Source organism: Benincasa hispida, chromosome 3 (assembly GCF_027475165.1).
Source record: "Benincasa hispida cultivar pf3 chromosome 3, pf3_genome.v1.1, whole genome shotgun sequence".
Lineage (NCBI taxonomy): Eukaryota > Viridiplantae > Streptophyta > Magnoliopsida > Cucurbitales > Cucurbitaceae > Benincasa > Benincasa hispida.
In genome coordinates, this window is record NC_143480.1 from 65,492,974 (window position 1) to 65,505,094 (window position 12,121).

At 30.8% G+C, this 12,121-nt stretch overlaps 1 protein-coding gene across 2 annotated transcripts; it reads left to right on the top strand.

Moving 5' to 3' along the window:
* Positions 1-8,370: 8,370 nt before the first annotated feature.
* On the top strand, positions 8,371-11,330 carry LOC120072614 (putative auxin efflux carrier component 1b). 2 transcript variants are annotated; one of them, XM_039025012.2, is made up of 6 exons: positions 8,371-9,837; positions 10,055-10,337; positions 10,435-10,520; positions 10,599-10,756; positions 10,842-10,918; positions 10,996-11,330. In XM_039025012.2, the coding sequence occupies exons 1-6, from the start codon at positions 8,706-8,708 to the stop codon at positions 11,060-11,062; spliced, it is 1,803 nt and encodes a 600-aa protein (XP_038880940.2). In that variant the 5' UTR covers positions 8,371-8,705; the 3' UTR covers positions 11,063-11,330. The 2 variants fall into 2 exon arrangements, with proteins under 2 accessions (XP_038880940.2, XP_038880939.2); XM_039025011.2 differs by having other exon boundaries at positions 8,454-9,837; positions 10,842-11,330.
* The last annotated feature ends 791 nt before the right edge of the window (positions 11,331-12,121 follow it).

The following is a 12,121-nucleotide window of genomic DNA, read 5'->3' on the forward strand; positions in this document are numbered from 1 at the left end:
GGAGAATGTATTAATCAAATTTCTTAGTCCAAGTTTAATTTAATTTGGATAAAATTTCTTTATCCAAATTAAAATAAAGCAAAAATAGATTCGACAATGGAATTTAAAAAAAACGGACAATAATTGAAAAAAACGGACATGGATTCTGGGCTTTAATGTCGGTTGACAACCGACAATAAAGATAGTGTTATGAAAGGTCTTTAATGTCAGTTTTACACCAACATTGAAGATGGTGTACAATGTCGGTTTAAAACCGACATTAAAGACCTTTTATAACACTATCTTTAATGTCGGCTATAAACCGACATTAAAGCCCTTTAATGTTGGTTTTAAACCGATATTAAAACCCAGAATTCTTGTAGTGATATAGTAGGGAGTTGGTCAAACCATTTACATGGGAGGGGATTGAAGCGGTGCTGAAGAGTAAGAACCTGTCGAAAGCCCCTAGTCGTGATGGAACCCATGCTATTTTCTTTTACAAGTATTTGATAAAATAGAACTTTCTTGCCATCAACATTGAGGATATATATATATATATTCTCCTCAAAACCTCTCTAGGGAATCAACAGTCAAAAGACGAGATTATTTGGAGCAGAGACAACAAAGGCATCATCTCTGTCTAAAGTGCTTACCTTTATTCTTCCCAAGAGGAGCCTTCTTCAATGTTCTCTACAATATTAATAACTTACTTGCCTCCTTTTGCCCCATGCAGGGAAGAGGACCCGCTGAAGACCCGCTGAAGAAGATAATTATCTTGTGCAACCTTTGGAATTTCATAAATCAACTTTTATCCTCGGAGTCTGGTGGCGAAAAGATTGCTATTCATCACATGTTCAAGTTGATAGAATATTACCTTCTTGTTGACCCCATTGAGACCATTGTGTTATCTAATTTCGTTAGATTAGAGAGTTGCAAGAGTTGGGATTTATAGCCTCTGCCTTGAGTGGTTGTTGTAAGCTCAATCTACATGCCTTCTGGTGGGGCGAAAACAAGATAAACGATTTAGGGTGGGTTCTTCGTGACTCTCGTCGCTCTCCTATCTATGTTGGGTTCAAGTGTTTTGATAAGAGTTCGTCCATTAAAGCCCTAAAAGGGAAAATTATTAGAGTTTTCTTATTTCGCTTCTCCCTCTAAGAGAATAGTTGAATCAATCTTTTGTTGGTGGAGTTTAATTCGGTGGATATCATATGTGTTTTTAGAGAGCAGTCTACGAGCATGTTTCAATAATATCTATTGTGCTTTCATATCGTTTGAAAGTTGTTTCTTTTGTATTTTGTAAGCATTCGAGTAATTTTGTCGTCCATCCTCTGCCGCATGCCATGGTTGTAGTTTTGATCCCTAGGTTCTTTCCCTGAAGGTGGAGAAGCCTATTGAAATTATTTTTATACAAGTTAGGTGCCCATTGTTATAAATGAGGAGTTTAATTACAATTTGGTTGTAGTTTAATGATTTTCTTTTTTCAAAAAAATATAATAAATTAGTAGGAAGACAATAACCATCTATTTTTACTTTGTACCCTTAATGAAAATTAGGTTAAGATACTATTTTTATGTACTTTGTACTTTGTTCAATTTTTTCTTTGTAATCTTAAATATCCAAAACTTTTAGTTTATAGTTAGTTTCTCTAAAAAAATTATCTATTAGCCTTTTGACTATAAATTTTGGTAACATGTTTACAATTATTTTATTTCATGAAATTATTATTATTATTATTATTATTAACTTTAAGGAATTAAATTTAAGAATCATTAAAAATATAAGAACTAGCATTATACATTTGAAAAGTACAGAAATTAAATAGTCAAACCAAAATTCATATTAAAGTTGGGAAATTATGGTTGATAGCCAGTCCTGAGGTTTAATAGGGAATAAAAATAACTAGCATGCTCTCTCCCATGTGTTTTGAATTTTGATCAACCTTAAAATGCTTTTAGTTGGATTTTCAGTTACACTATGACTAATTTTGTTCTTATTTTTTAACATAAATCTTGGTTTTCTTCTCAATTATCTCCCTACACTCTTTTAATTTAAAAAACAAATGTAATCTATTTTTCCAAATATCAAATTTGGATATAATCTTTAATTTTAAATCTTATCAAATTTTCCTCTTTTTTTTGCATTTTTATTTTTTAGTGCTTTTTATATATTTTTTTTATTTTTTAAAAAGAACAAAAACAATAATTAATATTTTTCTCAACCTTCGATAACAACCATGATTTCTCAATTTACGATAACTCGACCTTCTTCACCACAAACATCTCCGCCTTGATCAACAACTTCAATTGGGGATTTTATTATCGTCACAAAGATGAGGGGTTGACTGAGGATATGTTTGGAAGTGGTTTTTCTCGTCAAGATCATTTTTCTTAAAATGATGATATTTGGCATGAGTTAAAATTGATTTTATAAGAATTCTTTGATAGGTGATTTTTATTAAGTAATTGATCGAGAATCAGAACCAAAATGACTATCTAATTCCATTTTTGTTAAAATATTGTTTATTAACTATTTGTGAGATCATTTTTTTTTATTTTAAATAATAGAACTAAAAATAACAGACATTGTCTGTCATTACCTGAATTTTCTTTCAATATATATTAGAAACATTTACCTTTATTCAAAATATCAACTATGCATATAAGAATTTAATAGTAAAATAAATAGAAAAAGATATATACCATAATTATTTAGATAAACAATAATTTCTCAAATAGAAAATACAATTATGATTAATCGAGTAACTCTAAATTCACCTTTAATTAGCATATTTTTCCATTCATGCAGAGCTCTAATGTCTTTCTCACCAAGATATTTTCAAATTCTCTTTTTTCTTCTTCTTCATTTTGTTGATTGTTTTTCTCACCAAGATGTGTGTATTTTGTTATTCTAGAAATAAGATATGTTAATTGTCTTCTTTATTGAGTATAAACCACAATTAAAGTTCTGTGTTTTTTTTTCCTAAAATTAATTCAAGCTACAAAATCAAACTGAGAACTAAAAGGCTTCCTAAGCAATTGCCATTTTATCAAATTTTAATTTTAAAAGTGTCTATTAATTTTCCTAAATTTTTAATTCTTTATACAATAAATTTTTTTAATTTAAAATATTGTCTAATGAATCTTTAAACTCTTAATTTTGTATTGAATGAATAATTAGATGCTCAACTTAAGCCAAGGTTTAACGAACTTCTATTCTAAGACACTAAGAAAAAAAAATCTATAATGCAAGGTTAGATTTTGTATTACTTTTATTTCAAATTAGATTCTTTATTTTCATTGTCTTCAAATTCGATTTTCTACTTTGATTTTTTAAAATTATTTTTTGTATTTTCATTTCCTGCCAATTAGATTATGTACTTTTAATATATATTTGTATTTTTTATCGATTAGATTCTTTTTTTTTTTAATTAAATTCTACGTTTTTATCAGTTGTAAATTAATTAATTTATTTTTAATATTTATCATTGAAAAGGTGTTGATGGGATAGTTTTCTAGCCAAAGGTTTCTTAATTGTTGGAGACATTAAGGAGGTAAATTTAGTATTCATATGGTTAATGTTTCGAAGCTTATTTATGAAAAGTATATTTATATTCTTTTATATATAAATCATCTTACAATGACAATGTTAATTTGTGAAATAGACATGTTGAATCAAGTGTAATTTTTGAGTTTATTGTTATTATTAATTATTGCATGCAAGAAGCGCGCATAATTATAAATAAGTAAGAGGGGAAGGTGCATTCTTTAGATTATGGATTAGACAACCCAATGTTCACAGATTGATACATGAGAGCGATTAGGTGTGTTTTGAGAATACGTGTGTGAATAGAAGAACATTGAATATACATTGTCATACGCTCAAAACTGTAGGTAAGTTGGAAGTAAATATATAGAGAAAATAAATGGTAGCAATTTTTTTATACATCATTACACATGATGTAAAAAAAATAGTGGTGCATAGATATTTGTGTGATCAAGTGTAGTAAAGGCTTTAAAAAAAAAAAAAAAAAAAAAAAAAAAATCTTAATTTGATATTGGGGCTTCATGAATATCTCAGAAATCCGATCTTCTACCTACAAATTCATTGAATGGAAAGTGGAGATAAGCTTAATTAATGTTTGTCATTAGTGATACTTGTTTGAATGAGGTAAACCAATAATTTTTTTGTTTATTTTTTTTAGAATTGTTTGGAAGCATTAGATGAAACACGTATTAAGACTAATGCCAATATCATCCATAAACCTAGATATAAAACAACAAAGAATGAAATGGGCACAATGTTGGTGTTTGTACCCAATATATGAAATTTATTTATGTCTTACTTGGATGGGAAGGATCGACTTCATATTATAGAGTATTAAGAGATGCTATATCGAGAAGGAACAAGTTAAAAGTCCAAAGGACAGTAACTACATGAATAGAGTTCAAATTTTCTCATAACGTGTGTATATGTTATTTCTTTTTCTAATTGATTCTATCAATTTGTAGGATTGTATTACTTATGTGATGTTGGGTATACAAATGGAGAGAGATTTTTAACACCATATAGATGACAACATTATTTAAATGAATGACAACAAGGTCATACACCAATATCATTAGAGGAGTTTTTCAATATGGAACATTCTTCTACAAAGAATGTGATTTAGAGGGTCTTTAGCCTTCTTAAGGGAAGATGAGTTATTCTTAGATCAAAGCCATACTACCCTATCAAAGTTTAATGTAGAATAATAACAATTTATTGTTTGCTCCATAACTTAATGAGATAGGATATGTTCATTGATCCAATAGAAGATGAGTTGGTTAAACAAATTGAGTTAAATCTGAATTAGATCCATCACTTGTGTGGAAACATTGAAGTAGTGGAATGCTTGGCAAGATAACATAGTACAAGAGATGTATGATGAATAGAAATATAGTACGAAATGAATTTCTTAACGTATAATGGATGTACTACTATTTAAATTTTTAGGCATGTATATTTTTTTCCATAATTCATTAATTTAGATTTCTTAATTAGTTAACTATAATTTTTATAACCAAACGTATTAAAATGTTATTATTCTACTTTTTTGTGTTATATAAATTTGATCGTATGATTATGTTGTATTGTGCATCTTATAATCAATATATACTTATGTAATAGTGTTGATACTTTATTCAATTAATTGTTAATTTTGAATTCAAAACTTATAGATGTAGAAGGCAATGATAATATAGATAGAATTCAAACAAAAAAACATGTTTGGACTAAAGAAAAGAATGGCAAATTGTTTGAATATCTAAGGGAGTTAGTAAATCTAAGCCAATGACGTTGCGAAAATGGAATATTTAGATCACGCTATCTACAAAAAGTTGAGAAAATGATGAAGTTAAAGTTGCTTGAATGTGAGATGAAGGCTCAACCTCATATAAAATCAAGAGTGAAATTTTTGGAGAAGCAATTTAATGCAATTGCAGAAATGTTGAGACCAAATTGAAGTATTTTTTTGTTAGAATGAAAGAAAGAAAAGTTGTTCAAAAGATGTGTTTGATGATTGGGTTAAGATATGCAAGTAAATATGATATTCTAATTATCATTACATTCAATAATATACTTTTTGTTATTAATACAATACTGCATAAATTTTGTTGCAGAGAATCACCCTAGTGCAAAAAGTCATTTTTTTCATACTTAGATGAAATGACAATAATATTTGACAAAGATCGAGCTAATGATCTAAGAGATGAAACACCAGAAAATATGGTTGAGAAAGTAGTTATGGAGATAAATCATGGGATGTGGGATAACTTTAGTGATTGTTATGTGCTACATCCACCTAAAGAAGTAAGTAGGCCCCAAACAGGAGTTTGATTCTAAGTCCATGGATGAAGCTGATTCAAATCTTTCCAACCCAATCTAATACTTCTCATAAATTATCAAAGGAAAAATAAAGAATGGAGATAAATTAGTTGTGAAATTGTGACTACATCTTTGGATAACGTGGGTGTAATTAATGAGAAAACACTGAGAACATTGGTAAGATAATTAAGTATTTTGACATTCAAACTGTTGTTTCTAAAAGGAGAACTTATATATATATATTGAGCTAGTAGATGTTGATGAGCTAATAGATGCTCAAAAAATTCAAGTAGGTGCAGTTTTAGAAAAAGATCATGTTCATACCCATTATACATTCTTACTAAAGAAAATGTATATTATAGTTATTGGTAGCGTAAAGTTAGTTGATAGAAAAACATGTAAAAGACATTTTATTTTGTGTGAAGAAGGAACTTCAATTCAATTTTTATGTTTTATTTGTAGAAAGAACTATAGAGATTTGTTTTTTTTTTTTTTTTTTTTGTCTTAGTTATTATTTGAAGACTAGAAGATATCATTTCGATAATTTTTGTATCATTTTATTTTGTCATCGTAATTCATTTTATTTTCTTTTTAAAAATATAATCAAATTCACATTCAAATTAATATTTATTTTATAACCAAATGCTAACGTAATAAACATTAATTTGTTCAGAGAAATAACGTATAAAAAAGGTTTAAATTCATTAAAAAAAAATAAATATATTATATAAATTTGAATTATATTAAATTAACGAGTAAATCACATGAATACTCGTAAGGGCATTATTGGAAAATTATGTAAATGTAAAATATTTCCATGTGCAAAACTTGCAAAACAAACACAATGATCAAGTATTCCTATAAAATAAACATAACTATCTAAAGATGTTGGACGTTCGCAATTTTCGGCATCTATATTCTGGACATTTAAAAATTTGAGCTAACTAATTATTTCCTTTACAGATTTGTTATCTTCTAAGTTAAAATTTAAAAATAATATTACTTTTTAAAAGAATAGATTAGTTTTAAAACGTTTTAAAAAAGTAGGTAATATGGAACAAAGAACTCTATAAGTAAATCAAGTAGGATTTTTTGTAAGTTTCAGTTTCATAAACAGTAAACACAAATCTATTCTTTAAAACTTGCACTTTAAGGTACAAGTTTTAAAAGCCTGGTCTTCTAAATACGAGCATTGGTGATTCTCAAACCTCAGAACTCTACAAATAAGCCTGAATGCATTTTATTACCATACTTTTAATTACAAACCTACACCTCAACTGTCCCCTAAAATTGTTTAAAAAATTCAATAGTTTAATTAAAAAATTACTAATATTTTGAATGAAGAGAGAAAACACCCACATTTTTTAGGAAAAAAAAAAGACAAAAAATGAAAACAAACAAAAAATTAAGGGGTGTAATTGGATCCGACTCGGTTGTGGGATTTTTTTTTAACTAATCCAAAAATTTGAGTTGGTCAATTTGACTACTCAACTGACTTAACACAAGGTCTTTAACCTAATCTAACCTCAAATTTTGGGTTGGATTATTGAATATTATTTTTTTATTAATTTAAAATACTTAAATTTATCTACAACACATGTGTAGTAACTAAAATCACGTGAAACTCAAATGTTAAATATTAATTATTTATGATAGGGGTGAAAAACCCGATGACCTGAAAAAATCGATCAACCTAACACATCCCGTGTAAGGTTGGGTTATCAACTCATTTGGGTTGGATTTGGTTCAAATAAATAAAAATTTTATGGGTTGGGTTGGTTCATAGGTTCACATGATATAACCCAAACCAAACCTGAATTTATTATTAACTTTAAAATATATTCTTTTATTACTTATAATACAATTATTTATATATATATATATTAATTTTAATTTTATTTAATTCCAATATTTTTTGAATAATTTATTCTCCAACAACTCTTAAAATAGTTTATCTACGCTTTAGAAAGAAAATTTTCACTATATAAATTGAAATTAAGTTATTAATCTTAATTCAATATATGAAAACAATTAATTAGATTTTTACGTATTTACGTTTTACTTCTTTTTATAACAAAATTTTAAATAAATGACCCGATTAATCCGAACCAACCCAACCCAAATATTTCATGGTTGGATTGAGTTGGATTCATTTTTAATAAGGATTATTTGGGTTGAAAAGATTTATAATCCGAACAATTGGGTTAGGGCTAAAAAAATCTTTCAACCCAACTCAATCCATAAACACCCATAATTTATGATCTCTATTGCAAACTTTTAAAAAATCATTATTAACATTTTAAAATGAATATATTTTCTTTTATTAAGATATATATAATTTGGGTTTGATTTGGTGAACCGAAAAAAATTATTTAATCCTACACCCAATCCAAAAACAAAATTAACTCAATTTAACGATTACCATTTGGATTGGTTAGTGCAATTTGTTCGGGTTGATAGAAAAATTTATTTTCACCCCTACAAATAATACTAAGAGAGAGAGAAAGAGAAAGAAAAAGAAAGAGAAAAAAAGAGAGACAGCATAATGTCCTAAAGAATCTCATGAAGCTCCTGAACTCTCACTTTCCCAGTGGTCTCTCAGAATCACTTTATCATCCCTTTCTCTCTCTCTTTCTCCTTCAATTTTCTTTTCCATTCTGAATCAAATAAAGTTCTTCAGAACCCCCAAGAAAAAAAGAAAAAAAAAAAAATCAGCTTTTTCTTTACTTTCCCCCCACCATTACAATGGCACCATAAATACACCTCCCCACCTCCCCTTTTCCCCTTACTTCCTCTTCGTCCTCAATGGGTTAAACCCAAAATCAAAAAAAAGAAAGAACAGAGTCCCCTTCAAAAAACCCAAAATGATCTCTGTTTCTGATCTCTACCATGTCCTCACCGCCGTCGTCCCGCTCTATGTCGCCATGATCCTTGCTTACGGCTCCGTCAAATGGTGGAAGATCTTCTCCCCTGACCAATGCTCCGGCATCAATCGTTTCGTCGCCCTCTTCGCCGTTCCCCTCCTTTCCTTCCATTTCATTTCCACCAACAACCCTTTCTCTATGAACTTACGCTTCATCGCCGCCGATACTCTTCAAAAGCTTATCGTCCTCGCCGCCCTCGCTGTATGGTCACATCTCTCCTCTAAAGGATCTCTTGAATGGTCAATTACTCTGTTTTCCCTTTCCACTCTTCCCAATACTCTGGTAATGGGAATTCCTCTGTTGAAGGGAATGTACGGCGACTCTACCGGTACTTTAATGGTCCAAATCGTTGTTCTTCAGTGTATTATTTGGTACACTTTGATGCTGTTTTTGTTCGAGTACAGGGGAGCTAGATTGTTGATTGCAGAGCAGTTTCCTGATACTGCAGGGGAGATTGTTTCCTTCAGAGTTGATTCGGATATTCTGTCTTTAGATGGGAAAGAGCCTTTGCAGACGGAAGCGGAGATTGGGGAAGATGGGAAGTTGAGAGTGGTGGTGAGGAAGTCGACGAGTTCTCGATCGGAGGTTTTTTCGCGGCGGTCGCACGGTGGTGGAGGTGGGGTTTCGTTGACGCCACGGCCGTCGAATTTGACGAATGCAGAGATATATTCTCTGCAGTCGTCGAGGAATCCGACGCCGAGAGGGTCCAGTTTCAATCATTCGGATTTCTTTTTGGGGAATGCGAGTCCGAGGCATTCGAATTTTGGGAATTTCGGGAACTTTGATGAGGAAAATGGAGGGATGAAAGGAAGAGGAATTAGTGGTAATGTTAATGTTAATGGGGTTTTTCCGAGCTCTACTGGGTATCCGGCACCAGCGAGCGCCGGGATTTTTTCGCCGGTGACCGGACCGGCGGCAGCGAAGAAGAGGGTCAATGGCGGAGATGGGGGAAAGGATTTGCATATGTTTGTTTGGAGTTCGAGTGCGTCGCCAGTTTCCGAGGGTGGTATTAACGTTTTCAGGAGTGGTGATTACGACGGCGGCGGCGGCGGCGGCGGGATGAACCGTAAAGGTAAAAGGTTTGAAAGTTTCATTTTTTTTATTGTTTGGAAGATTTGGTTTTGTGGGTGTTTTGTTTTTTTGTTGGATATTTAGTACTTTTTTTTTCAAGTGGGTCACTAAAGAACATAAATTTCCTTGTTTTTTTCAAGTTTGTCCCATTTTGTCAAAAGGAGTTTACTTTATTGAGTTTAGGCTATTGATTTGTCTGTGCTGAAATTTTTTGTTAGATTTCGACGATTTTGGTCGGGATGAGTTCAGCTTTGGGAACAAATCCGCCGTGAACGGCGGCGGACACGACGGCGGGCCGGTACTATCCAAACTTGGGTCAAGCTCCACCACGGAACTCCACCCGAAAAATGGCGACGACACGGCGGAGTCTAAGCCGACCACGATGCCGCCAGCGAGTGTGATGACAAGGTTGATTTTAATCATGGTTTGGAGGAAGCTGATTAGAAATCCCAATACTTATTCTAGCTTGATTGGCCTAGCTTGGTCATTGATCTCATTTAGGTACCAATAAATTAAAACCCTAATTTTGGGATTTTGAATTCAAGTTTTGTGTTCAACTAAACATGGCTTTGTGTTTCTATTTTTTGGTTTCTTGTAGGTGGAACATTGTAATGCCAGCCATTGTTGCTCGATCGATCGCTATTTTATCCGATGCTGGGCTCGGGATGGCGATGTTTAGTCTCGGTATCGACTTGTTTTTTCATTCGAAATCAATTTAGTTTGTATATGTTAAATGATTACATATTTTGGGATTGTGTGTAGGGTTGTTCATGGCATTGCAACCTAAGATCATTGCATGTGGAAACACCATTGCTTCCTTCGCCATGGCGGTTCGGTTCATCACTGGGCCAGCCGTTATGGCAGCTGCCTCAATTGCTGTTGGGCTTAGAGGAGTTCTCTTGCACATTGCTATAGTTCAAGTATAAAACAAAACACGAAAATTTTAAACTCGATTGGAACGACTTTCGTTATTATCGTCATAATTATTGTTTGTTTCATGTTTAGGCCGCTCTGCCTCAAGGGATCGTCCCTTTTGTGTTTGCTAAGGAATACAATGTTCATCCCGACATTTTGAGCACCGGGTTTGATCTCTACGTCGACACTAATAGTCTCGATACACGATTCGTAGTCCTTAAATGGGTTTTTTTTTTTCTTGCAGGGTTATATTTGGGATGCTGATAGCTCTACCAATAACTTTGGTTTATTACATTTTGTTGGGGCTTTGAAGCTGCAAAAAACAATGAAGGTGCAACAAATGGGAGGGAGGGACAAAAGATTGGTCTTTTTCTCTCTCTAGAAACACAATTTTTATCTAACTAAAGAAGAAAAAGATTTGTTGATGGGAAAAAAGAGGGGGAAAAAAGTGGTCAGAAATGGAAGGCTGAATCTTTTTTTTTTTTTTTTATTGTAATTTTTTTGGCCTCATTTTGTGCTCAATTTCTTTTGTTCTTTTGATGGGGAAGTAAATGAAAGCTTTTTAAGATTGTCTCTCAACTACCCTTTTCTCCCCTCACAAAAAATAAATAATAAGTTGAAAATGGTACACTAATGAGTAATAATTGAAATTTAAAATCATTTAAATGCCTTTTAATAAAATAAATGAATACAATAAAAGATGAAATAGATTTGTGGTATATAATTATTTGGTAGGGTTGTATGAATTTGTAAAGGAAACTGTTGTAATTCTGTTTTTGGCTTTTTGAAAAATTAAGGTTGAATTTGGTAGTTATTTTGTTTTTTATATCATTCATATTTTTTACCATGATTTGCATTTTTTTTAAATAAAATGGTTGAATTCTTTGTCAAATTTTAAAAATAAAAATAATTTTTTAAAAGTTAATTTTTTTAGTTTTGATTTTTTAAATCAAGAGTGAAAAAAAAAAATAACAATGAAAGAAATTTAAAAGTGAAAGTAGTGATTATAGATTTAATTTTAAAAAATAAAAATGGTTACTAAATGGAGTTTAAGTGATTAAGAATTTGATGTTTTATTCTAAACCCTCGTTGCAAGGGATTATAATAATTTGTTTGAGAGTCGAGGAGGCTGTTTACTAATGATTTGGTTTTTGAGTTTTATTTTTAAAAATTAAGTTTAAAGACTTATATTCACCTTCAAATTTTTCTTTTGTCATCAATATTTTTTACAAACAATTTGAAAAATCAAGTTAAATTTTAAGAACTAAAAAAATAGTTTTTGTTTTTAAAAGTTGATTAAAAGTTCAACATTGTACTTAAAAAATGATGCAAATCATGATAGAAAATGAAGAATAAATATGTATAATTTT

What these genes read in the sequence shown, in the direction of transcription:
- LOC120072614 (XM_039025011.2), top strand. Translation starts at nt 8,706, where the DNA reads ATGATCTCTGTTTCTGATCTCTACCATGTCCTCACCGCCGTCGTCCCG. An exon ending in TGGTCATTGATCTCATTTAG is followed by an intron (nt 10,338 to 10,434) that starts GTACCAATAAAT and finishes GGTTTCTTGTAG; the next exon opens with GTGGAACATTGTAATGCCAG. An exon ending in TGCACATTGCTATAGTTCAA is followed by an intron (nt 10,757 to 10,841) that starts GTATAAAACAAA and finishes TTTCATGTTTAG; the next exon opens with GCCGCTCTGCCTCAAGGGAT.